This window comes from Penicillium hispanicum (assembly GCF_028827665.1).
Source record: "Penicillium hispanicum strain IBT 35686 chromosome Unknown utg000001l_segment0_segment0, whole genome shotgun sequence".
Lineage (NCBI taxonomy): Eukaryota > Fungi > Ascomycota > Eurotiomycetes > Eurotiales > Aspergillaceae > Penicillium > Penicillium hispanicum.
The window spans coordinates 2798252-2821824 of NW_026623193.1; the positions used below are offsets into that span (position 1 = coordinate 2798252).

The 23573-nt window shown below is 54.0% G+C and overlaps 8 protein-coding genes across 8 annotated transcripts; 5 read left to right on the forward strand and 3 right to left on the reverse strand.

Annotated features, from left to right (window-relative positions):
* Positions 1 to 141: 141 nt before the first annotated feature.
* On the forward strand, positions 142 to 819 carry N7459_001071 (putative DRAP deaminase; the record flags this gene model as incomplete). Its single annotated transcript, XM_056940256.1, has 1 exon — positions 142 to 819. One exon carries the CDS (start codon positions 142 to 144, stop codon positions 817 to 819), a length of 678 nt encoding a protein of 225 aa, XP_056804536.1.
* A 693-nt stretch (positions 820 to 1512) lies between these two features.
* On the forward strand, positions 1513 to 2753 carry N7459_001072 (OB-fold domain-containing protein; the record flags this gene model as incomplete). Its single annotated transcript, XM_056940257.1, has 2 exons — positions 1513 to 1645; positions 1990 to 2753. 2 exons carry the CDS (start codon positions 1513 to 1515, stop codon positions 2751 to 2753), a joined length of 897 nt encoding a protein of 298 aa, XP_056804537.1.
* A 359-nt stretch (positions 2754 to 3112) lies between these two features.
* N7459_001073 (uncharacterized protein) lies at positions 3113 to 5164 on the reverse strand (the record flags this gene model as incomplete). The annotated part of the gene is made up of 3 exons (XM_056940258.1): positions 3113 to 4158; positions 4195 to 4318; positions 4355 to 5164. 3 exons carry the CDS (start codon positions 5162 to 5164, stop codon positions 3113 to 3115), a joined length of 1980 nt encoding a protein of 659 aa, XP_056804538.1.
* Positions 5165 to 7895: 2731 nt separating this feature from the next.
* On the forward strand, positions 7896 to 9044 carry N7459_001074 (uncharacterized protein; the record flags this gene model as incomplete). The annotated part of the gene is made up of 1 exon (XM_056940259.1): positions 7896 to 9044. The coding sequence occupies one exon, from the start codon at positions 7896 to 7898 to the stop codon at positions 9042 to 9044; it is 1149 nt and encodes a 382-aa protein (XP_056804539.1).
* A 1533-nt stretch (positions 9045 to 10577) lies between these two features.
* On the reverse strand, positions 10578 to 11036 carry N7459_001075 (uncharacterized protein; the record flags this gene model as incomplete). Its single annotated transcript, XM_056940260.1, has 2 exons — positions 10578 to 10842; positions 10975 to 11036. 2 exons carry the CDS (start codon positions 11034 to 11036, stop codon positions 10578 to 10580), a joined length of 327 nt encoding a protein of 108 aa, XP_056804540.1.
* A 5521-nt stretch (positions 11037 to 16557) lies between these two features.
* N7459_001076 (serine/threonine-protein kinase) lies at positions 16558 to 18920 on the forward strand (the record flags this gene model as incomplete). The annotated part of the gene is made up of 2 exons (XM_056940261.1): positions 16558 to 16722; positions 16782 to 18920. 2 exons carry the CDS (start codon positions 16558 to 16560, stop codon positions 18918 to 18920), a joined length of 2304 nt encoding a protein of 767 aa, XP_056804541.1.
* Positions 18921 to 20088: 1168 nt separating this feature from the next.
* On the forward strand, positions 20089 to 21385 carry N7459_001077 (exosome non-catalytic core subunit RRP42; the record flags this gene model as incomplete). The annotated part of the gene is made up of 2 exons (XM_056940262.1): positions 20089 to 20640; positions 20753 to 21385. The coding sequence occupies 2 exons, from the start codon at positions 20089 to 20091 to the stop codon at positions 21383 to 21385; spliced, it is 1185 nt and encodes a 394-aa protein (XP_056804542.1).
* Positions 21386 to 21693: 308 nt separating this feature from the next.
* On the reverse strand, positions 21694 to 22552 carry N7459_001078 (uncharacterized protein; the record flags this gene model as incomplete). The annotated part of the gene is made up of 2 exons (XM_056940263.1): positions 21694 to 22080; positions 22151 to 22552. The coding sequence occupies 2 exons, from the start codon at positions 22550 to 22552 to the stop codon at positions 21694 to 21696; spliced, it is 789 nt and encodes a 262-aa protein (XP_056804543.1).
* Positions 22553 to 23573: the final 1021 nt, after the last annotated feature.

A 23573-nucleotide genomic window follows, 5' to 3' on the forward strand; every position in this document is an offset into this window, starting at 1 on the left:
GGTCCATTGGCATTGAATGCCCTATTTCTATTCGTCCGCGAACGCCATAGATCGGCTTGAGTCCCAACTTACTTGGTTATCTTCAACCCCCCGGGGTCCCTTCGACGCTGCAAACAAATCCACATATCGACAAACCCCACTATGACGAACACCTCCCCTCATATCACCTACATGCAAAGATGCATCTCCCTCGCTGAACAGTCACCACCTCGCCCGACCAACTTCCGTGTCGGCGCAATCCTGCTCTCCCGCAAAGATGACGACCCCGCCTTCTCCGACGACCGGATCCTCTCGACAGGATACACCATGGAGCTTGCAGGCAACACCCACGCCGAGCAATGCTGCTTTGCCAACTTCGCTGGCGTCCACAAAGTCCCCGAGGACCAAGTTGCCTCGGTGCTCCCCGTCGAACGGGGCCGGAAACTCATCATGTACGTCACGATGGAGCCGTGCGGGAAGCGGCTATCGGGGAATGCGCCGTGCGTGCAGCGCATTGTGCAGACGCGAGAAGGGGGTCAGGAGGGGATCCATAAGGTCTTCTTTGGCGTCAAGGAGCCGGGTACTTTCGTCGGGGAGTCGGAAGGGTGTAAGATGTTGACGGCGGCGGGGATTCAGTGGGAGCATGTGGCTGGGTTGGAAAGGGAGATTCTGTCTGTCGCGACAGCGGGACATGAGAATTCGGAGGAGGAAGTGAGAAGTGCGCTGGGCGAAAAAGAGACGAATGTGGATGATATTAGTGCAGAGGAGAGACAGAGGCAGGAGCAGATGCCGCGGAATCCGAAGAAGAGGATGATGGAGGGAGAGACATTGCTATATTAGAGGACAATTCAAGGAAAAGACTAACATTGCTATGAATGAATGATCTGATAATCTCAATCGGTCAAGGCTGATATACGATTAGTCAAATAGATATCTCTTATGCCAAAAAGAAAACCTCTATCCCAAGAAAAGTCTACAGCCTCATTCTTGTTACAGGGGGTTTCTGTCCACCATATAGATCTTCTACAAGCAATCTATAAATGGTTATTATAGTTATTGTAGGTGAATAGTTAATTAGCTATCCAGAATATTATATACTTTGCATTATAAGACATAAATTGCCGAGGCTTTAGGCTCTCAGTAAGCAGGGTATATATCAGACAAGGAGTCCAATGGGCAGCCCCGATCGAATCTAAGTGGATACTATATGCGCAGGCACCTTCTACTCTACACATTTTCCCCAATAGAAGCACACTCAAGGATCTTACAGCTCTTCACGGGCGGCTAATCAAATATCTTTTTCTTTCACCCAAGTTGCACATCTACTGCTTTTCAATAAATGACCCCAACTAGCACTCGCAGCTTATGTCACGGTTCATTATCCATGTGAAAAAGGAGAGATGCGAGATGGAGATGCCACAATCCCACGTGACCCGAGTCTGCCTGTGGATTTCAGCAACGTCGACTTCGGCCTCTCACGCTCTCATTCCTCCCTTGGATTGATCGACCATTTCTCAACGAAAAGATGATCCCATGGCGACAGTCGACGATGCGGACCCAGTCTTCTACCCCGCGTTCTGCTTCAAGGCATCGCCTACGCACTCCGCCTGGGTGAAGATGGCGGCGGCTGATGTCCATCGGCTCCAGAGATTAAAAGGCTTCGAAGGTATGGTTCTTGAGCAGTATCATTTCTCTCTATTGTGTTTTGTTGCGGGGTGTAGAATCACTGTACCATCTGCCTCTAGTGGGCTCTGCGCCTGTTTATCAAGATCCCTGTCGAGCGGGTAATGGCGTTCATCCTCGCCTAAATGCCGGGAAGCCCTTTGAACTTCGGAAGCGTCATGTATTCCCACGTCCGCCGAGGGAGTGAGGGAGGAAATCTATTGATTTTCTCGGCTTGGTGATTCCTTGATACTACCCTGTCACATCCGCTCTCGCTCTCTCAAACCAAACGTGGCACTTCACGTAAAGATTGCCATGCATAGAGTATGACAACTGACATCTCCACAGGCCAAAGGATATTCTTCTACAAGAACCACCCAATCCGCTTCGTCAGCGTGGTCGGCTTAATCGTGGCCCGAACCGAGGTCCCTCGCCGAACCATTCTCACGCTAGACGACAGCAGCGGCATGACGCTAGACATCACCGTTCTGCAGTCCAAGCCCAATGACAAAACGCCCACAGCAACGGCACAAGCCCAGACATCAGCGTCTCATGTGCAGCCCCAGGCTCCCCGTCCATCCAACACAGTGCGGACAGGCCTTGACACTGCAGAAGATACACCAGACCTCCTCCAACCTGGGCAGCCGGTGCACCTCTCTGCAACCAACGAGAGCATCATCGACATCGCGCAGCTTGTGCCAGGAACGATGGTGAAAGTAAAAGGGACGCTCTCCCGGTTCCGGGATACGATGCAGCTCAACCTCGAGCGGTTCGCGCTGGTGCGGGATACGAACGCCGAGATGCAGTTCGTGGACGAGCGGCTCCAGTTTCTGGTCCGGGTTCTTGCCGTGCCGTGGGTGCTGCTCGGCGAAGAAGTGGAGCAGTTGCGGCGCGATGCGGAGCAGGGCGATTTGAAGGCCGTTGAGGAGCGGAGGCGGGCGGAGAGGAAGATGAAGAGGCGCGCTGAGCGGGAGGAGAGGGATGCGAGGCATATCCAGCGGCGGTATGAGAGGGAGGAGCGGCGGCGGGAGAAGGAAGCTGCCGTTTGTATGGAGGATGGGGCGAGGGTGATGGCTGATATTCGGCGGAAGAGGGTGGCGTCGGCGGATTGATTGAATAGGTTGAGATTGGGTTGCACCTTGACGATGCAGATTTTCAAGGACACTTCTGCACTGCACAGCATCGATACTCTATCGTGACCAATGTATCATCTAGTAGGACCAGGACGCTAAGGCTTTCGCATGCAATACTATGTAACCTAACCAAAATACATGTGCCAAAAACAGTGTTAGATATGAGATATCATGAGTCGTAATAAACCCCAGAAACAGGGGACATCTCCATGTCCCAGAGAACGCCAAGGTTAGAATAGCCAAAATCTCCAAAAAAAAGAAAAAGAAGAAGAAAAAAAAAAAAAAACCCCTCGCGATTAACCAACACAAACCAGACCAATATACGGAATAGGTGCCCCTCACTTATAGTACTTGTATTCATGGACAGGCCCACCACCGTGTCCACCCAGCATACCTCGGTAGTAGTCCTCGTCCACGCCAGTGCGGCTGCCACGATGTCCGTGGTGATCTCGATATCGTCGACTCTCATCGATGTCAGTTGGAAGGATCGACGTTGGGGATTCCATGTAGAGATCCCCGGCAGAGACACCACCGTATCTGGGCACATGGTCCCGGCCTAGTAGATCACTCTCGGAGTGTCGATAGTCACCGGAACGGTTCATACCGCGGGAGGAACTGCGAGACCCCTTTGAAAATCGACGATCAGGGGCCGGTCCTCCAGAACGACCGTAGAGCGAGTCTCGATCATACTTGTCCGCAGTTCGAGGGCCGGGTTTGGGGATCGAAGTTGAGATATCTGGCGGTCGGGCTGTTGAGAAGGAATCGGTGTGGCTACGGACATTGCCTGGTTCGTCGTACACTTTCCCTCCCCCGGGGTTGGCGCTGTAGGGTTTTCTCTCACGCTCGATGGGGGCTGGGGGGATGGGTTCATCTTCGTCGTCGATCACGGCTGATGAAGAGGACGCAGAGGCCGGGGGCCGGCCTCGTTCGTATGATCGAGAACGCTCTGCAGATGAGCCACCCGAAGTGGCTTGTGTCTTCGGGCGACTAGCCTGAGAACGCTCCTCGTCGGTGATGTGTGGGAGGTCCACCCCACAGTGCTTCATTATGTACTCCTCGGTTTCCTCACGCAAAGATATGTCGGCGAACTCGGGAAACAGCCGGCGCGGAATCTCCTTGGGGAACCGCTCTTTCCTGTCGTCCGGGTTGCTGATTGGCATGTTGAGCACAGCCTTTTGCAGGCGCTCGTACTCGCGCTCCGGGTTAGCTAGAATCATCAGCGTTTCCCATCTTTCAAATCCCTTGGGTGTCAGAGCTGGAATGTCGGGGCGTTCTCTGAGGTCATCCGTTTGCACGAGGTGGTGCTGCGCTTTGACTTCGCGAAAGAGCCTTGAAATCGAGGAGGTGCGGTCGTCGAATATGTCTGCATGTGCGCGGTCAAAATCTGGATGATGTCGATAATGGCAATTCAATCACTCACCTTGCCATGGATAAGGATCCGAAGGTATGTGAGTGTCGGAGTAGAATTTCTGTAGCTTCTCAGGAACAATGACGATGGTGTTTCCCGGCGAATAATCCTCAATCTGTTCCAGGGTCAGTCCTGCCTATACCCAACTCAAAGTATGGGACCAGCCACGCACCAGATGAAGCGCGATTCCACGCAGGAACTGACCAAGCCGCTTGGTTGGCTTGCCATCTTCAAACAGCTTCCCCCAAATCTTCTCCAGCGTAGTCATTTCCATCACCGTTGCATCGCGCGATGGAGGCTTAGGCCGACCTTCTGTCTTCTGACTTCCTTGACTCGAGATCGAATCCTTTCTCACTGAAAAGGAATCCGACGAAGGCTTGGGGTTCGCTCGAGTATCGCTTGAATAGCTGGAGGGGACGGAGTATGGCTGCGAAGACTCAAAACTATTGTACATCGGGTTCGGCGAGGGCATCGAGCCGCTCCTGTGGGCCGTTGGAGGCGACTCGGAGTGCGGACGCGGCGGCGCTAGGTCCGGCGTTGACCATGGAGGCTGCTGTGACTGTGGCCGAGATGGTGGAGGGCCGGGTTGTTGGAGACCATCAAGTCCCGTCGCTTTGAGCTGCTGGATCACGGTCGCAGTGATCTGGGACACGACATCGGGTGACAGATAGGCGGATGAGTCCACATTGTTCATGGCCGAGCTCACAGCGTCGTTGAGATTCCCCGAGTTCTGCGGACGGGGCGGTTCCGGGTATGGCTGCTCCAGATTCGGGGCTGACGATGTCGCGGGGGGCATTTGAGGAGGCATTTGAGGCTGGGGCATGATGTATTCGGGCTCGTAGCGCGAAGGGTATGGCGGACTCGGCGCATAGCCGTGAGGATCGTTGGGATCCGGGTTCATGTTCATACTCATGGGGGATGTGTTGACGTTGCCCGGGTAGTACGGGTTGGGTGATGGGTGATGATACCCATCGTAAGCCATCGGTGGGAGTTGAACACACGTCTCTCGAGAGCTCACCGAGAGGGTCAAAGACGCGATCGGAACCCGGCACACAGCTCACGCCCAAAACCAAAACCAAAGCTCGGGGACAGCAGAAACAGAGATGGCAAAGAGACTCGTGGAGGGGCGCTGTGGGGAAATGGAAAGTGGCGATCTGAAACTGGCGTCACCGACTCAGCCCAGTGCAACAACGGCCGCATCCTGTACTTCAGGGTCTGCGACCGACACGCCTTGCGCGCGACGTCACCCTCACCACGATGTGTGGTGCTTGTTTAATCTGTTCAAGTGCCACACCCAGAACTGGCACATCCTATCGTGAGCTTTGTTGGCTCTCAGCCGGCGCACGATCGACGCATCGCAACGGCCTTTTCCATGCGACGCCTGCGTCTACAATCCCCTTTGCACCTATCGGGGTCGACCAGCGATACCCAATCCCCCAGATGAGATGCATTAATCGTCGAGTCCACGACAGCGGGCACTGTCGATCCGCTAGACACAGGGACTGTCGCTGATTTGCATGCCGCAGTGATCTCGAGGATGCAGAACATGGCATCATCTGACACGCAATGACCGAAACTACAGTATCTTCATCTGAGATTAACCCTGAGCACCGCATATTGTATGCTACGGCTGTTGCTCTTTGACAGGAAGTCCCCTGTGCCAATGGCACGGTTGTCTGGAACGCGTGGGGAGACGGAACCACCGATGTCATAGCCGTGGATGCGTCTAACCTTGGAACCGGACTATGCTCGTTCTCGCATTGATAGTATGCATTTCAACAAGACGAATTTCGAGCCCCAGAAGACGGCATACAATATGGGAAATAATTCATTGCTTTTTTGATCTCCCGCTTCCTCGTCCTTGGTTACCTAGGTGGTTTATATATATCCATGGCATTCATGTGTGACGGCAACCAGGCAGATAAATTTGAACGAGAGAAGACACTGAAGTGCACCAAATCAAGCACCCTCCAAAACTGGAAGAGCAGGGAAATGTAGAGACAGAGATAGCGATCATACATGTCGTCCTGAGGACGCGTGACATTTCTGTTTCCACTTCTAGGAGCTCTGCGAAAGCCTCCAGTTAGAAACCCCAGCAACTCGAGCAGTGTCGCTTATCTTCATCATGATCCTCTGCTCTCCTTCTGTACGTTTTGCTTTAGAGCAGGAACGGGTCATGGATTGCTCTAGCGGTTACAATCCTCATCTCGGAAGCAGCGTAAATGCGCGATGTGTAGTTCAGAGTCGTAGTCTCAACGTGCTAGCTAGAACGTCGACTCCTAGCGCAAAATATTGATTTCTTTGAATAGGTCATCTTTAGTATATCGAGGATTATGGTCTTCTTGTTCGTGCCCGCAACTCTTGCATTTGGTGTGACTTTTCTGGTGTGTATTCTTTCGGTTGTTCCTGAAGTAATGACGAACGTCATCTAGCCAGATTCTCTGATAGGAGGGGCGGATGAACTAGCATTCCAGTAAGGGAGATTGAAGGCAACGAGGACTTTCGCTATTTATAATATTATAGGTGATGGTCATTAAGCAGAGAGAGAGAGAGAGAGAGAGAGAGAAGAGCTGTGGTATACTAAAGAAGGGCATACGAACGAGGATGACCAGAAGCTTCCATTTCCTTCAGTTCAGACTATCAAAACTCCCAGAAGTGCTCGTTTTAGAATGCAGAAACAGTAGCCAGGCTACACACCATGACTAAAGTCCTGAGGTCGTCTCCCTTGTTTCCTTGGTTCTTCTTTTGTCTACAGTGCAATGCTGTTGATTCGCTCTGATTGTGGATGCCTTATCTGCCAGGCAGCCCAGCACTCTCACATTGTTGGAATGAGAGTGTTGAGACTCGCATTAACAGTTTATCCTTTTCTTGTATGTTATGATTAGTTAAGCGTACCCCCCCCTTAATTGGCAGATTGGGCGTAATAGCAACTCAGACTTCTCCTGGATTCCAATTGGTCGGGTCCCCTCCTATCCTGACACGCATACTTCAGTCCGCTTCCCCCCCTCGTAGATCTTCGTTTCTTCTTCACATCTACCTCGGCACTGGGCTCCTCGTCAACGTTAACTATGACTAAGCATGCGGCCCTCAGCAACCTTGGAAGGCCCCCAAGCCATGCTGGCCCCCTTCGCCAAGACCTCATTTGGCCCCTGATCCCGTCAGTGACTTTGCATTGGATCTACAATTTGGGGCACCTGTGGCTGCTACGGCTCGAAGGCCACTTGCCCGTGTTGTTGCCCCATATACCTGGCTTTCTTGCCTCATTGTCTAGCGTTCAGCATGGATCTCCATCTCATCTTTTGCATGCTTAGCACTTGTGTGCACCATCTCCATCTCAATCGAGCGCGATGTGGGAATCGCCGAAACGGGCTCATTTGCCGAGCAGATGGCGATCAGGCTCCGCAATATGGAACTAAAGTGTTCCTCATTGCCTCCACCTCCACCCATTCACAGCAAGTTCCGTGTGAAAAGGAGATCCAGTCTCTCTTAACTCCTTCTCGGGACTGGTGGGCGAATGCGCCCTCTCCACCAATTAGAGACTCTACGCGGCACACCCCAAATGGCCTGGGAATTCGTTTATGAAACTGACTGTCCAAACTGAATGGGGGCCAAAACAGGCAGGGGTTGACAAGAGACTGTCCTCTGCCATAGCTCTACTTTCGCGTATATTCTTCAAACTGTCATTGTGCCAACTATCGATATAGATGGTCACGATGAAGCATGAAGCTCTAGCGTGGTCTCGACCGCCCGCAGCGATCTTTCAAATTCGTCGAAAGCAACTGTTCTACGTCCTGTCCGCGGTGGTCATCAGCGCCTTCCTTTTCTTTCACGTTGCTCTCTCGCCTCGCCGCGCACAGGCTGTCTTAAAGAATGCAGGCCCATACAAGGGCCCGGTTGCCGTGGCCACATTTCTAGGCGGGCATACTGAAGGACACGAGGACGACCGGGACGACGAAGATACCTATTTCGTGGGTGCTCGGCTACTTGCCTACCAATTAATCCATGCACCGCGAACACGACTGGAAGGCTCGGTGCCATTCTTGGTCGTCGTCGGCCCGAATGTCCGCGAGAGCAAGCGCCAGAGGCTGCGCGACGATGGAGCCATTGTAGTTCCGGTCGACTCGGTGGAACATAATCTCACTATCCAGGTCCACCGATGGGACGACACATTCACCAAACTGCGCTTGTTCGATTCGGACGTTGTCCCCTACGAGAGAGTTCTTCTCGTCGATACGGATATTGTCCTCACACGACCCATCGATGCCATCTTCCGCGACCCAAATGCCTATCCGATGATGACGCTCAAGAAGCCCGATCCCAGAGACTCCACGAGTGGTGCCGCTCCCACAAACCCTCTCGGCGACGCAGATGACTCCGACGACTCCGACGACTCCGACGGCTCCCTCGCAGAACAGAGGAAAATGCCCGATAACTTCATGATCGCCGCTACCCCCGAAACAATGATCCGCCATCACGAATACCCTTTCCGCGACCCTGACCATTCCATCAAGATCTTCAATAGCGGCTTCCTCATGTATCAGCCATCCCGCGAGATCTTCAAGTACTACATCAGCCTCCTCGATGTTGCAGACAGGTGGTACGAAGGAGGCCCCGACCAAAACCTGCTGAACTATGCACACCGGTACACCGGCCCCATGCCCTGGCGCAGACTGGACACTACCTGGCATATCAACTGGCCCCATGACGAAGACCTCGCGGGCGGCATGGCTACGCTGCATGTGAAATGGTGGAGTAACGAGCAGGTCACCGAGAAAGTCAAGGACTTTGCAGCTGCGCGGCGCTGGGAAATGGAAGGCTACTGGAGTGCAAAAGAGATGAAAGTGACCACAACCACAGCGTGATTATTGGAATGGTCACACGGAGATTTTGCATGTGCATGCGCCGATCTATTCAAGCCCTCTAGTGAGACTACCTCCAGGCGGGCCAGAGTGTGCTTTCTGGGTTTCGAATTGGTTGGTGTTCGCGCGAAGCGTGTATATTGTAAGGCGTTTTTCTGGGGTGTACTCATGCCATATCTGGCCATTTGTTGATAGAGCGGGTGTTGCATAGTCATTGCATTTTGAATATTGATTCTTCATCATGCATCAGTCTGGCAGGTACTTATACTAACTACGAATTTTGGCCGTGAGATCACTGAAAGAAAGAATGGGAATGAGGGAGTATATCAAATCCTGCAAATACATTACCAGGATATCCAGACAATGCTGACCTCGGTTTCTTGATGATAAGCTGGCTGCCCCCTCTCATCTTGATAGTGATAAGACTAGAAATAACTATCTGAAGAGTCCAGCAGTGGTGCTCCCCGTAGGCCGACTCAAGCTGTAGGGCTTACAGTCGAAACTCAATATATATTCAGGCTTCATCCATGCTGACCGCACCTTTCTATGAATGATTTCCATGGCAATGCAGGTCTCCTACCTTAGCACCAGGATGTTGCTTGCTCTGGACTTCTGATAGCCAAACTTCGAAGATTGAGAAGGTTTCCTGTACCTCTTAGTATTGTGTTCTGGTCCTAGGTCCAACACTACGTGGAATTATCTTCCCAGATACACAAGTAATCTCTATGATTGTCAAACTGCTTTCTTCGACGCCAGTCTCATAACCACAAGAGATCTTTTCATTGAACTTAGAGAATATCAGGGCGCTGGCTCTGCAGACATGCGCATCCCGATGAGAGTCTAGTGAATAGAAAACATCTCTTCATAATGCCCTTCAACCAACTTGATAACGAAACCACAAATGATCGCAAACGAACCGTGTTATTCCCATCCCAGAAAAACCTCATAAACCCCTGCATAAACCCGACGAAACCGAGCAACTCCTCCCATAAAAAACCAGATGAGCGAAAATTTTCCTGTTGTTGGGACCTGCTCCCCGACAGGAACGTGGACGCATCACAGGTACTCCCAAGCTTCCATCACAGGCTCACGCCTCGCGCCACCGTCGGGGTTCTCCAGGGCAGAATCCTCCAGAGAGGCAATAAGCGACCGTTTCTCCCTAGAGAGACGGCTGGGCTAAATCGATATCAGCATGGATATACCTGAGCATTAGAGATACTGCCACTGACCCGGACCCTCACAAAGTCGCCTTGCTTCCTGGGGCGGGGAGTCTTGGTCAGCTCGTCGAGTTTTTCGACGCTCCGAGTATTGGGAAACATAATAGCAGCTGCATCCGTGGCCTAGACCAGATTCCAAAATCAGCAACTGGCGATGCCACGAACCGCAAGAACCCCACCTGGCCCAGTCGAGGCATATCGTCATCGCCCATAATATGTCTCCGGTCATCGGCGTACTCCTCCTGCTGGAAGTAGTCCTGGCAGCGGCGGCAGATCTGCTCGTGGACAGACCAGGATTAGTTATTCTTCAATGATAGTCTCACAGCGTGGTCCGCCAGGAAATACGCACAGGCATGGCCAGATTGCGCTGGTTGCGCGAGAACAGGTCGATGGCCTTCCAGTGCTTGCAGATGCGGCACCTGCGCTCGACGCTCTGGCCGCTCGAGCAGGAGAAGCATTTGGCGACTTGCTGGCGCGCGAGGATAGAGAAGCCTTGGGCGTGGACGGCCTTGCGTAGTTCATGTAGTTGGCCCTTCGAGTAGAACGCCGCCGGGTACAGCTCTCGGCAGATGCAGCACGAGATCCTGGATTGTCAGTTCTGCGAGTCCCTCTTTGTCGGATTCTGCGTGGTACTTACTCCTCTGGGAGGGTGATCCTGTTGATGCTGGGATGGGTTAGGAGGGGCTGTTGAGTGGGATGGGATGAGCATGGCTTACTCCTGTCGGAGGTCGGCGGCGTAGCCGCCAGCACTGCCGGGAGGGTTCTTGGTCTTGACCATGATGAAACAGCAAGTGTCGTTTTCCAGAAGCAGATGGTTGGAGGGTGACTGTAGAGGCGGAGTGTCTCGAGTCGTGGGACTGACGAGTGCTGGAAGGAGGGACCGGGTTAAGAGGCCAAGAGAAGAAATGCTTCGGAAATGAGAGAAGTGAAATGCCTGATCTTGTATGTCAAAGTAAATGAAGAACTAGCAGGAGGGCTTGAGAAATTCAATGGACGTAAACCCGGGAAGTATTTGTCGTTGTTTCCTTGCTGGACAGTCACCCTGTTGCCCAATTCGCTTCGTCGACGACGACAACCTTTTATCAGAGAAAAGATATCTTCTTTGTCCAAGCTAATGTGGTGCAATCTTACGAATCTCCCATCACCGGGGTGCGTATTATCGGAGTTTTGATCAGGCTTCGATATCTATTCGGCACCTCCAACTTCCATGCATGAAGCCTGGTTCCTTGGTATCCATGGATATTAAATAGAATAAGGAGGGTGATATCCAGATACAGTGGAACATTATTGTTCGTCGTGGCGTTGTGATGTGAGTTCAGGATCTATATAGCCGGTCCTACAGCAAGCTGTTCCAACATTTATATTCACCTGTCAAGAACCGTGAACTTCCATAGCCTGGATTTATGCCCATGGATAACTTGGAAGCCATCACATCTCCTCCTAAGTAGACCAAATGTGTTTGATATTACGAATAAAGGCTTATGAAAAGCCGTTGCGTGAAAACTAGAATGAAACAAAGAAGGTGAATATGTAGCAGACATGCAAGTTCTATATGGCTTCTGTCTAGATCGATTAAGACACATTCTAGCTACCTAGATGTCAGTTTTTTATGTGGCCTTGTGTTCCCAGATAGGCGAAAGGATCGTCTAGGAAATAATGGAAGCAGTGGCGAGAAACTTCCTTTTGCGATGAGCTACCGAGCAAGATCTGTTTCAAATCTCCCAGCCCGACTCAACAATAATATTACCCAGCACAAGCCAAAGAGACCTTGAGACCGATCTGCAGTTGTCACGCCAGGGGATGCCAGCCCGATATTCCAAGCAAAGAATGCCGCAAAGAGAGAGCTCATCACGTCTCCAAGACAACACCGCATCCACCCCGAACCTAACAATATAGACAGGAGTAATTCATTGGCCAGGCGCGGTCCAGAAATGCAGGCGGGACCGCGGAATTTCGAGAACGTCCAAATGCCGGTAGACAGGGGCTGTGTCGACGCCGCTGTGTGGTCGAAAATAAACCAGGCTGAGGCCGCGTGCTCTAAATAGATTAAACGTAGAAGCCACAGTTCTTCTTTGGACCCCCTCAATATACACACGGGTCGTAGATAGCTAGTTGCAGGGGCCTCGTTGACAAGCTCCATCGAACCACGGTTATGACCTTCCAGAAACGCAAAAGCGTCGAATGGCAGCGCGCGTTACTATAGTGACAGTGGAGAAGGCAGGACCCAATACGCAATAATATTATATATTATTGGGAAACGAACTATCTATGGCAGTAATATGCACTAAGCAGTTAGCCTTTGGAACGGCCCGTGTACCTGCCTAACGTGCCTGCACGAGATACAAGCATTGACGCTGGACCACGCGGGAACGGGAACGCGGGATCCGGCGATCGATTGACCCAGGAAAGGGGGATGTGCATAGACGTGTGTAATGGGAGATCCCCGACAGTCTTGATGCTCCCAGCGTTCAGAGTAAAGGGGCACTAGTAGTTGTTCAGGTGCAGCGTTCGGGGTCTGATGTGGGTCTAGGGGATAGGAGTTGTGAGTCTCGTCTATAGAGTCTCTGGGACATAGGGATCCGAGGGGCAGAGAGACTCGCCAATTGATCAATGAACCTCATAAGTGGCGGGAGGCAGAGACCATTCGGAGAATTTGAGCGGCGAAACTCACTCTGTGCGCGAGCCGCTGGGGGAAAGGGGCAAAAGCAAAACGGGTAACGGCTCAGTCCTGGAAAAGGACGCTGCACTGGAAGTCCTGTTAGCAGTCTCGCCGCCTGCCTCGTCCCACGCCGGGAACGTGGACACGGAGTGGCTTTCTCTCGGGAAGTGAACGTCCCAAGTCGTCGTTGAGGTTAATGATCCCATTGGCAAAGCGTGGTCGCATGGCTCGCAGGCTTCTCGAAGGGCGAAGGAAGGCGACGGCGCCTCCCGGCACTTTGGCAACGGTGCAATAGCTCCCATCCTGGGTGGCAAGATCGTCCCTGTGCAACGCTAAGCTGTGGCCGCGACCATCTTGAGTAGGAGGAACGGGCCTGGGCGAGGTCCACACGGCGGAGCATCCGTTGTCCCCCGAAGAGACGGCGTGGTGAGAAAGTCCACTTCGTCTGTTGTTGAGCAATGAGCGCGCCTGGAGCGGCGGGCTTCAGAATTGCGCTGTGAATCAAAACCCACCCAGTAGTTTCCAGCTAGACGGAACCAACTTCCACATGCTCCACCGATGGTCCTGTTGGCGCGGACTCGGTTCGGTAACTGAATCGCACTTCCTGCCTCCATTGGGACATAGGGACGTAGTTGGTACACGCGAAGTACCGGCTCCACTGGGTTCACGCCCGCTTTCACTGGGTGCGAGAAGGTACTCGCGCGGTATTGTGTACGCGGTGTGTATATACACCTATACACCACGCGGTGTGGTGTGGTGAGTTTTCCACTCCCCGAGGCTGTGATGATGCCCAAGGTCTTCCCACGTAGCGCAACACTAAGGGGCGGTGGGCGATGGGATTCTTGCTCTCACCAAGGGGCCCACTGGTAATTAATGGATGCTCCCCGTATGCCGTCGGTACGGCCCTCGAGGCCCCCATCGGAGGAGTGGGAACTGCACACTGCAGACGATCAGGAAAGGGGGCGGATGTGTGTGAGAAGTCAGGTCGGACGCTGGGCGCCGGATGCAATGATGGCTGCGAATGAGAAAGGCCGCTGCAGCTGACTCCTGGCAGTTGGTCTATCGCCTCGGCTGGACAGAGTGCAGAGTCGCCCGCAAGAGGCGGGAAAAGAATGAGCGGCGACACGGGGATGGCGGGTTCGCGGGCCAAACGGTCGCCCCAGGGTTCGTCCAGTCTGACAGGTGCGATTCATCCTTCTGCAGATAATATGAAATCATGGGTTCTCACTGCGTTACGCTCGTATTTCTGGTATGGACCAGAGCGCGATCGTCCCAAGTCTGCGTCCTCGGGTACCTGGCGCTTTGTCTAGAGCAGAGTTTGCGGGTCAAGATGGACACGGTGATCAACGCGGTGGAATCAACGTGTCAGCCGTCATGAAGATCACTAGATATGGTTGAATGGTCCTTGGCCTCTCGTCCTCTGTGTAGGACTGGTACTATAATAATTATCATAATAATAAATGGAGTATAGTCACCCATCTCGGAATCTCCCCCGGCGCATAGTTCAGGCGCTACAACATACTATACTACGAATTCTTACTCATGTAGGTTCACGAGACAAAGAAACCCCTCATGCCAGACGCCCCAAAAAGGAGCCCATCTTGGATCCTGGGGCGCCATCTGGTCCCAATCGGCGCTGCTTCCGTGTGCGACAGCCTTCTCGATCAGGCGGAATGGGGCGATGAACACCGTCAATTCCAAATGCAAGCACTCACAAATATCCATGGATTCCTACATAGATCCAACATACTTGAACCACGCCGCACTCTTGGGGCGGGGTCGCGATGCTATATCGGCTTAAGCTTACCATCTCCAGCGGCAATGCGAACGCCTCCGTCCACCCGAACCTAACCTGCCCGTACGCTGAACAGGAATGGCCCCATTCCGAGCGAAAGGCGCAAGAAGCAAATCAGGAATACCCACGATGACTAGGTTCGGACCAGTCGGAACGGCGCCTGGGAGAAAAGAAACGAACCGAACAGAAACATGGGAAGATCCAGTGGCGAGAGGCGGAGGATGCCCGGTCAACGAGCGGATATCAACAATTCCCAGTGAAACAGGGGCATGCCATTTGACGAGCACGAGTGTGATTCCTTGCGACGCCGAGTCCGACGTGGGACATGACATCGCAGGCATTTGTAGGAAGGATTCTCCTTGCCGAGTCGCGAGGTGACCTGTCCGACGGTGCACTACGTGGGTAGGCAGAGGGTTGGACGTCATGGAGGGCACGACGCGGTTGATTCGCGTAGTTGGATGCATCGGGCGTGGTGAGTATTGAAGGTGTATATCTGTATGTGTATGTATTATGACTTCGACTGTCGTAGAGAAGACCCTGATAAATTACGGGGGGGGGGGGGCAACGCGGCCCAACCCCCTCATTCGACTCGGTGGTCGACTGCGTGGGCGTCTGCGACAGGCTGCCCTGGGTTGGGGTGTATGCCCAACGCTATACCCGAGGTAATCATCGTTTAGGCGCCGTGCAGTCACCTGCACGGTGCACTCTGAACTATCGAGTCCTATGGATCATCGACGATGATCGCGTCGTGGCCCTCGAGTAAGGATCAAGAGGACAGGCTGACATGGAAAGGCCAACGCAGACTGAAACTGAGAAGAAGAAGAAAAAAGCAAAGGCGACGAGTCGACTCATGTGGGAAAACCATGTATGGATACGGTATGGGAACCATACACCCGTCTCGATTGGATGGAGAATAATAACGATCCCAAAGGGGAAAAAAGGCAATAATAATCAGAATGGCAAATCCTTACCAGGAACGCGGACCCACCGGGGCCCTATTCCTCGACGATGATTGGCTGTGCGGGAACACCCCGTTATTTTGGTTTGCGAGCAGTCCAGACCTTCGTGGGATTTCGGATTCTTCAGCCTGTACAGCCGTGTTACAGACCTATAGATTGGTATCGTGGATTACCGCCGTAGCCGGTGCGCCATCCGCCATCCGCCATACTCCGTCCTTTTACACCGTCATGGTGTTGGGCGCGAGAATCATCTCTCGGTGCCGTCCTCCTTTCTCTCCCTGTCCTCTTACCACCTGCTCAGCATCATTTCCAACCTTCTCATTCTATCTCATCGCGGGCTCTGTGGCATGGGTGCGGATTGATCTGCGCCCGTTCTAACGTGGGTTAATTTACCGTCTCCACGGCCCCGTTCCAGGAGCTTCAAGCTGTCAGCGCGTCAGGGGCTTAGGGGCTTTCCTCTCCTCGGCCTCCGATCATCTCCCACAACGGGTCCTCTCCTATTCTGGCGTGGGAATTTCTTTTTATTGCATCGCGCCCGTTCGTTGCGTCCACTCAAACCCTACTACCCCCCCTCCTCTCTCTCCGTCTGCATCTTTCCCCCCTCTTTCCAACTACACCGTCACTCCTTACTGTTCTAAATGGGAGAGAAACTGCCTCCTTGCTCATTATAATCTGCACCTCCGGATGATGAGCATTGGTCCCAATTGACTGCCCGCTCCTCAAACTGCCGTGGGATCTTATATCGAAAACCACCCCCTCTAATGTGAGCCAGCCCTGGGGAATGCTACTGGCCCGCTCAACCAGGCCCGAGACTGATGACTCCTTCCAGAACATACCAAGAACCTTCGTCCCATCTGCTGGCAGATCTGAAGGGAACCTCAACAAGATGACGGTCACATACGATTCCCCCTCCCGGTCAACCCAAACGTCAATGGCCACCCTGGAGGACCGGTTCCAGGTGATGAAGGAAGTGGGCGATGGAAGCTTCGGTAGCGTTGCCGTCGCACGAGTACGAACGGCCGGATCTCACATCGCGCGGCGTGGAACGATGGTATGGATCCGACGTGATGACGTGGTGGGCTGGGAACTGTACTGACGTCTGATGGGCAGGTCGCAATTAAAACCATGAAGAAGACCTTCGACTCATTGGCACCATGTCTAGAACTGCGCGAGGTCATCTTCCTGCGCACGCTGCCCGTGCACCCGCACTTGGTGCCCGCTCTCGACATCTTCCTGGACCCCCTGTCTCGTAAACTCCACATCTGCATGGAGTACATGGACGGCAACCTGTACCAACTGATGAAGGCCCGTGACCACAAGTACTTCGAAGGCAAGCATGTCAAGAGTATCTTGTACCAGATTCTGTCCGGACTGGATCACATCCACGCCCATCACTTCTTCCACCGCGATATCAAGCCCGAAAACATTCTCGTCTCGACCTCCGCCCCCAATGACTCTGCCTTTAGCCGCTACTCTAACCTCGTCACGCCTCCCTCCACTCCTCCGACGTACACTGTGAAGATCGCCGACTTTGGTCTCGCTCGCGAGACCCACTCCAAACAACCCTACACCACCTATGTCTCGACCCGCTGGTATCGGGCACCCGAAGTACTCCTGCGTGCCGGAGAGTACTCGGCTCCCGTGGATATGTGGGCCGTGGGTGCCATGGCCGTCGAGATCGCAACCCTGAAGCCCTTGTTCCCCGGAGGCAACGAGGTGGATCAGGTTTGGCGTGTCTGCGAGATTATGGGTAGCCCTGGAAACTGGTACAGCAAGTCTGGCGCCAAGATTGGCGGTGGTGAATGGCGTGAGGGATCTCGCCTGGCGCACAAGCTGGGCTTCACGTTCCCCAAGATGGCGCCGCATTCGATGGATACCGTTCTCCAGCAGCCGCTGTGGCCGGCCGCGCTCGCCGAGTTCGTGACCTGGTGTCTCATGTGGGACCCCAAGAACCGACCAACCTCGACCCAGGCCTTGAATCATGAGTATTTTGCCGACGCCGTGGATCCCCTGCGCCCCAAGTCGTCTACCTCGTCGAGGTTGCTCGGCCGGAAACAGTCGGACAGGAGCTTCAAGTCTCCTACTCTCTCTCCCAACGATTCCCCTACTTTGTCCTCCAAGCCTTCGTGGTTCCGCCGTTCTCTGATTGGACGCTCCGATAGCCCGGTTCCTACCGTTGATGGTGACAGCCCTGCGAGACCCCCTGCAGTCTCGTATAACACGGTCCCCGAAATCCAGCCAGCCAAGCCCCGCCCAGCGAACAACAAGCGAGCCACCTGGACCAACGGTGCCCCAATGCCTATTCTCCCCTCCATCCGGCCCGTGTCTCCTCTGTCCAACTCCGTTACGGCGCAAGCCAATGTTACCATGGCGCACAGCGATAAATTGAAGCCCTCTGACGCCGATGCGGGCAAGGCCAGCAAGAAGATTGGCCGTCAGTTGTCAGTGAACTCCAACGGGAACCACTATGCAGACGTCCATCGTCAGGAGGCCGAGCGCATGCTCAATGGCTCTGGCAACACAACCCCGACCACCAAGGAGAGCTTCTTCTCGCACCTGCGCAAACGCGCCCGCAGACTTTCTGGACGCAACCAGCCCAATCCAGCCTCGGAGGACATCGAAGCCAACGCGGGTTGCATCCCGTGGTCGAACCGGTCTTCTATGGCTCTGGATGGAGCTAGTGTTGGAGATGCGAAGCCACACTCTGATCTGAGCGAGCTCGACAAGGCTCTGCAGAGTGTAAAGTATTCTTTGGACTCGTCCGCCCTGGGCAACGTTCCTGTGCAGCTGAACTCGGGGGCTGACACCGTAACCAAGCGGCAGTCGATGCCGCAGGCTGCGGCCCCGGGGCCCATCTCTAGCAGGACTCGACGTGCATTGCAGATGACAAGCCACCCTGTTCACCGCTACGAGACTCCAGAGGAAGAGGATGAACTCTTGGATGAAGTACTGCACTCTGCCAGCAAGGCAGCCAAGCGTCTAGCGCAGACTCAGTCCTTGGCTGGTCAGTCCCCTAGCTTGAACCATCGCCAGACGGGTGCCCTGCCGAGTCCATATCCCACCCCGTCACCCACAGCGAAGTGTGACGGCTACTTTGATAACCCTCACTCCACACCGGCCAAGAACACCTCGCCCAAGGTGGACAATGCCAATTCCAATCGTCAATGGCCCACACCTCCTTATGAGGAGTCTGAGTGGAACCAAAAGACGTCCACTCACCACTTTTCTTCCGGATCCAACTACATCTAAGCGAGTGCCATCTTTTCGACCATCTTGAACACCCATCCAACAATATTCCCCATTTCCTTTTCCCGCTGAGAAGCAAAATTCTGTCGAAAATGCGCATAAACGGACACAAAACGATTCGGGCGTATGGTTTCAGGTCTCTTTTTCTCTCAAGGTCTGGTCGTTCTGGTTTTGATTTCTATGCCCGGGCATGGTTTATCATCTCTTCTCTTCTTTTTCTCTTGCGGAGGCATTTTCCTTTTCCTTTTCTCATACCCCCATAGGCCATCTTGATAGATGGATCCGGCCTCGCATCCTGCTTTCTCTCATATCCCTGGAGTCCTTTCACTTGTCTTTGTTACCGAGGGCGTTTGCACAGATCTACTCATTTGATTTCGTCATTGATACCACCACGCGCAAGCCGCATTATATACCGTTCCCTATCATCGCATCTCCCCTACCTGATTCATCTTCGATGAACATGGCGCATCCTTTTCTTTTGTTGATATACTTGTTCCCACCCTTGTACATTGTTCTGGCCACTGCCATCCTGTCTATCGCTTTTACCTCACCTTCCCCCATCTTTCTTATTTACTCCTGTTATCTGCCTCTCCCCTGGACTACCACCAGCCTGCCTATTCACTCTTTCGTGTATTATCCTTTGACCCTCTTGACCTGGACTGGCTGGTTTCAGTCTGATATTCGATTGTAATATAGCACCTTGTGGCAATATGCCAATACATACATACACACATACATACTTCATATAAATAATACCACTTCAGATCATCTCATCCCCACAAAACTGAAACAGTATCCAGACGGCCCGAGGTTTGTACATACTTGGGCGCTCGTGTTGGTGGAGGAGCGGATATCTCGGAGCGATAATGATCCGACGCCCTTCAAGATTTCCCGATTAAGCATGTTCGATTCTCATTGACTTTTTCGCTCCGCAATTGATACACCACCCACCTGAAATTCACAAGATTGTCTGGCCTTATTGCTCCAGCTGGATTCAAGCTACTATTTGTACTAGGGGCAGTGTCCCCGAACCTCAGCGCAGTAGACCTGCGACTGCCAAACCTATCGATATCAACTCTTCGGCCTCGCCGTCGCAGACCCGAACAGCTTTGTATCTACTGCCGTTTCACATTTCCTTTTCACAAAACCGCTTCATACACCACATTTCACCATGTCAAACCAACGGCAGGCTTCATCAGCCTCCCAAACCCCGCACCTCTCCCCCGCCGAACTCTCCTACCTCTACACCTCGCTCGCGCTCCCTCAGAGCCCAATCCGCCCGGACGGCCGCTCGCCCACCCAGTTCCGGCCGCTAACGGCCGAATCCAACATCCTGCCCGGCACCAACGGCAGCGCACGCATCGGCTTCGCAGATGGCACCCAGGCCATTGTCGGCGTGAAAGCAGAGGTAGAGAGATCTGTGCCCTCTTCAGACACGCTCAACACTCAGAATGACTTTGGCCCGAGCGACGACCGCGAAGGGCAGGAGGACTCCTCGGCTGTCTCGGGCCATGGGTCGTGGGTGCAAATGTCCATCGAGATCCCGGGTTTCCGGGACGACGATGCGTTGCCGGTTTTTCTCTCGGAGATGATGCGGGAGTCGCTTGTTGGCTCTGTTGCCGGCAGGCGAGGTGATGGGGCTGGTGAGCAGGCCGATATGGCGGGTGGGCTCAAGGGTCGGCTGGTGATCAATAAACGGTGGCATTGGCGGTTGTATATTGATGTAAGTGCCAAATTCCGGAGGGGTCGATCTATTTCCCTGGACGCGCACGGAATACGGAAAAGAAGCAGAGGCAGGAAAATGAAGTGCATTGCTAACTCGCTATGCTGTACAGGTTCTCCTCCTCTCCCAACCCTTGTCGTACCCGCTTCCGCTCCTCTCTCTCACTACCCACCTTGCCCTCTTGTCCACCAAGCTCCCCAAGCTCAAGTCCCAAGGCGAAGAAGATCCTTTCTTCGACGACGACTGGGCCGTCGCCGAGTACCTCTACCCGCGCACTGTTGCGACTGCTACTTCGGGGTCGAAGCAGAGCCAGCCTGCCCCGTTACAGCAAGTTCGTCCCCCGGTCACCCTGCTCGTCATCTCGGTAGGCGAGAACGTCATCTTCGACCCGAACCGCGAGGAGATTGCTGTCGCCGATGCCGTCCTGGCAATCTCCGTCACGCGCAACAGCGAGGGTGGCGGAATGAAGCTGCTCTCTGTCCGCACGATTGACCCGCCCTCCCGCCTGACCCAGCCCGGGGTGCCGAATTCCGAGAATGTGAATATGCTCGGTGCTCCGACAGCCGTGGAGAACCCCGCGGTCCTGAATCCTTCGACCGGCGAGGAGGAAGTCGCGGGTGTGTGGCGGCCGCGGCGAGGTGGCGTGAAGCGCAGCGTGATTGCGGGCATGATCAAGGCCGTGCTGAAGAAGGGCGGCGTTGGGGAGGAGGTGCTTGAGGGCTTGGAGGGCGTTGAGGTGGGCTAGATGGCGCGTGGAGCTGTGGTTGTGTATTCGAGATTCCCAAGCATTTATACCATTTTCCTGTGCAGCTCTGACCAAAGAATTTGAGAGGCGATTTATGGATCACGAAACGGGCTGTTTCATCAGTATACACTGGAGGCCAATGAGGATTCCTCCACACGAATGATCTATCATACAGAAGAACTCATGCATCTCGCACCCCCATCGTCGTAGGAGAGTACTCAATCAATAAATGCATCGCAGGATGCCAAGCCATTGGAAGTCAACCAACCAACCCCCAATTCCCAACACCCACGCAGCAATAACCCGCCTCACCAGATCCCAAGCCACTTCTTCACGGGCTTCTTCTTCCCCTCCCAGTCCACATACTCCTGCCCCTGTCCCTCTGCAGCAACAGGCGCAACAGGCGACTGATCATCCCCGACCTCCCGGCCCGCGTCATTCCCCGCCGGCTCCTCCAGCCCATGCGCCACGCGGTACTGCCTCCGCTTCTCGGCATCTTCGATGCGGCGGTGCCTCTGCTCGCGCACGCGCATCGAGTTGTGCTGCACGTCCATGCGGTAGACCTGCAGAGCCTGCGAGATGGTGTCGATGGGGTGCGAGAAGAGCGCGGACCAGGGCGGGAGGAGGTGCGCGAAGGGCGAGGTGGCCTTGAAGTTTGTGGTGAAGGTGAAGGTGGCCAGCGTGGTGAGGGTGCCCTGGGCAGAGGTTAGTCTTGTGCGTGGAGTAGTCAAAAAAAGAAAAGAAAAAAAAAAGGCCATCACTCACCATCGCAATCCAGATGTGGATCCACCGGCTCGTCAGGAACTTGAACATCACCGTGCCCTCTGGCGGGAACATATTAGGGTACTGCTTCTTGTTCTGCGCTTCGCGCTGCTCGGGCGTGAGCCCCGGCCCGTAGTTGATCGGCTGGCCGGAGGGCGAGGTGCGCGCCGGGTTGACGATGCGCTGCGGGTGCGACGGGGGCCGGAATTTGTCTGGCTGGCTGAGGATGCGCGCGTTGTCACTCTGTTTGGCTTTGGCGGGTTGGCTGGTCGCGGAGAAGCAGCGCGGCCCGGCTTCGGCGCGCGTGTTGATGCTGGTGCGGCGGTGTTGTTGCAGGGTGCGGAGGGCGCGGGCGCTGGGAAGGCCTCGCGGGAGGAGGAAGGGGGGAATTGGTGTGGGTGGCATGGCGGGTTGGAGGATTACCACTACGGGCGCGAGAGTGGTGTTGGTATGGGTGTTCTCCTCAATTGGAGATTGCGGCTGGACGGAGTCGATTGGACGTCCTCGGGATTTTCCATCACGTGATATGCAGTGTCGCGGGAGATTCAACACGCAGTCAGCCTGAGCGGGAATTGCTGCGCTGCCATTAGACAGCTGCTGACTGTGCTTAGGACGGTGTAAACCTGAGAGCTTCTCGGTTTATACCCTCGTTTGCTGTTCTTTTGTCGACTCGTCTCGGGTCTTATCTTGGCGTATTCTACATATCCTTTCTAGAGATCAATAAATCCTGCTCGTGTGTTGCGGTCGACTGATACCAGATGAAGTACACTGTGGCATTATTTGATGTCTGCCAGTCTAATTCTAGATGCACCACTCAGTCAACGGGCAACTGGCACTGCCTCAGGCCACACAAACGGTGTATCCCGGCGGAGATGCAACGGGCGAATGAAATCAAATGTATTTCACAGCCCCGGTGGAGCGCGGCGGGCTCTCCAGTTTTCAAGGGGGCAAGGGGAGTGTGCCATTGTGTATGTTTAACAAGGGGCCACAGACATATAGATGAAGAGGAGACCGGACCCCATTCTTCGCATAATTAGGTCTTGCTGCGCAGGCCCTCCGAATCAGAAAGCAGGATAAGTCGGCTCCGGCTCCGGGATGATGAGGAATGAGATCATGGGGAGCCCACCCCGGGACCAGGCGGTCTCCCACGACTCACGACTGTGGTTGTTGCAGCGCAAGCCCCATCGACAGGCGGCTAATTGGCAATTCCATAGAACGATTGAAGCATTCAACAGGTGAATCATTGAACACAATTCATGATGAGAGGCCTCACCGAGGGCGAACCCGGTTGCGCCCGTCGATGCAAATCAGCGCGACGCTGATTGGCGGACGGGCGGATCACGGGAGCCGACCGGAGCAGGTACAAATAACTGGCAAAATCTTGCTCTCCGTTTCTTCCACCCATCTCCCTTTGTACAGCCCCCTT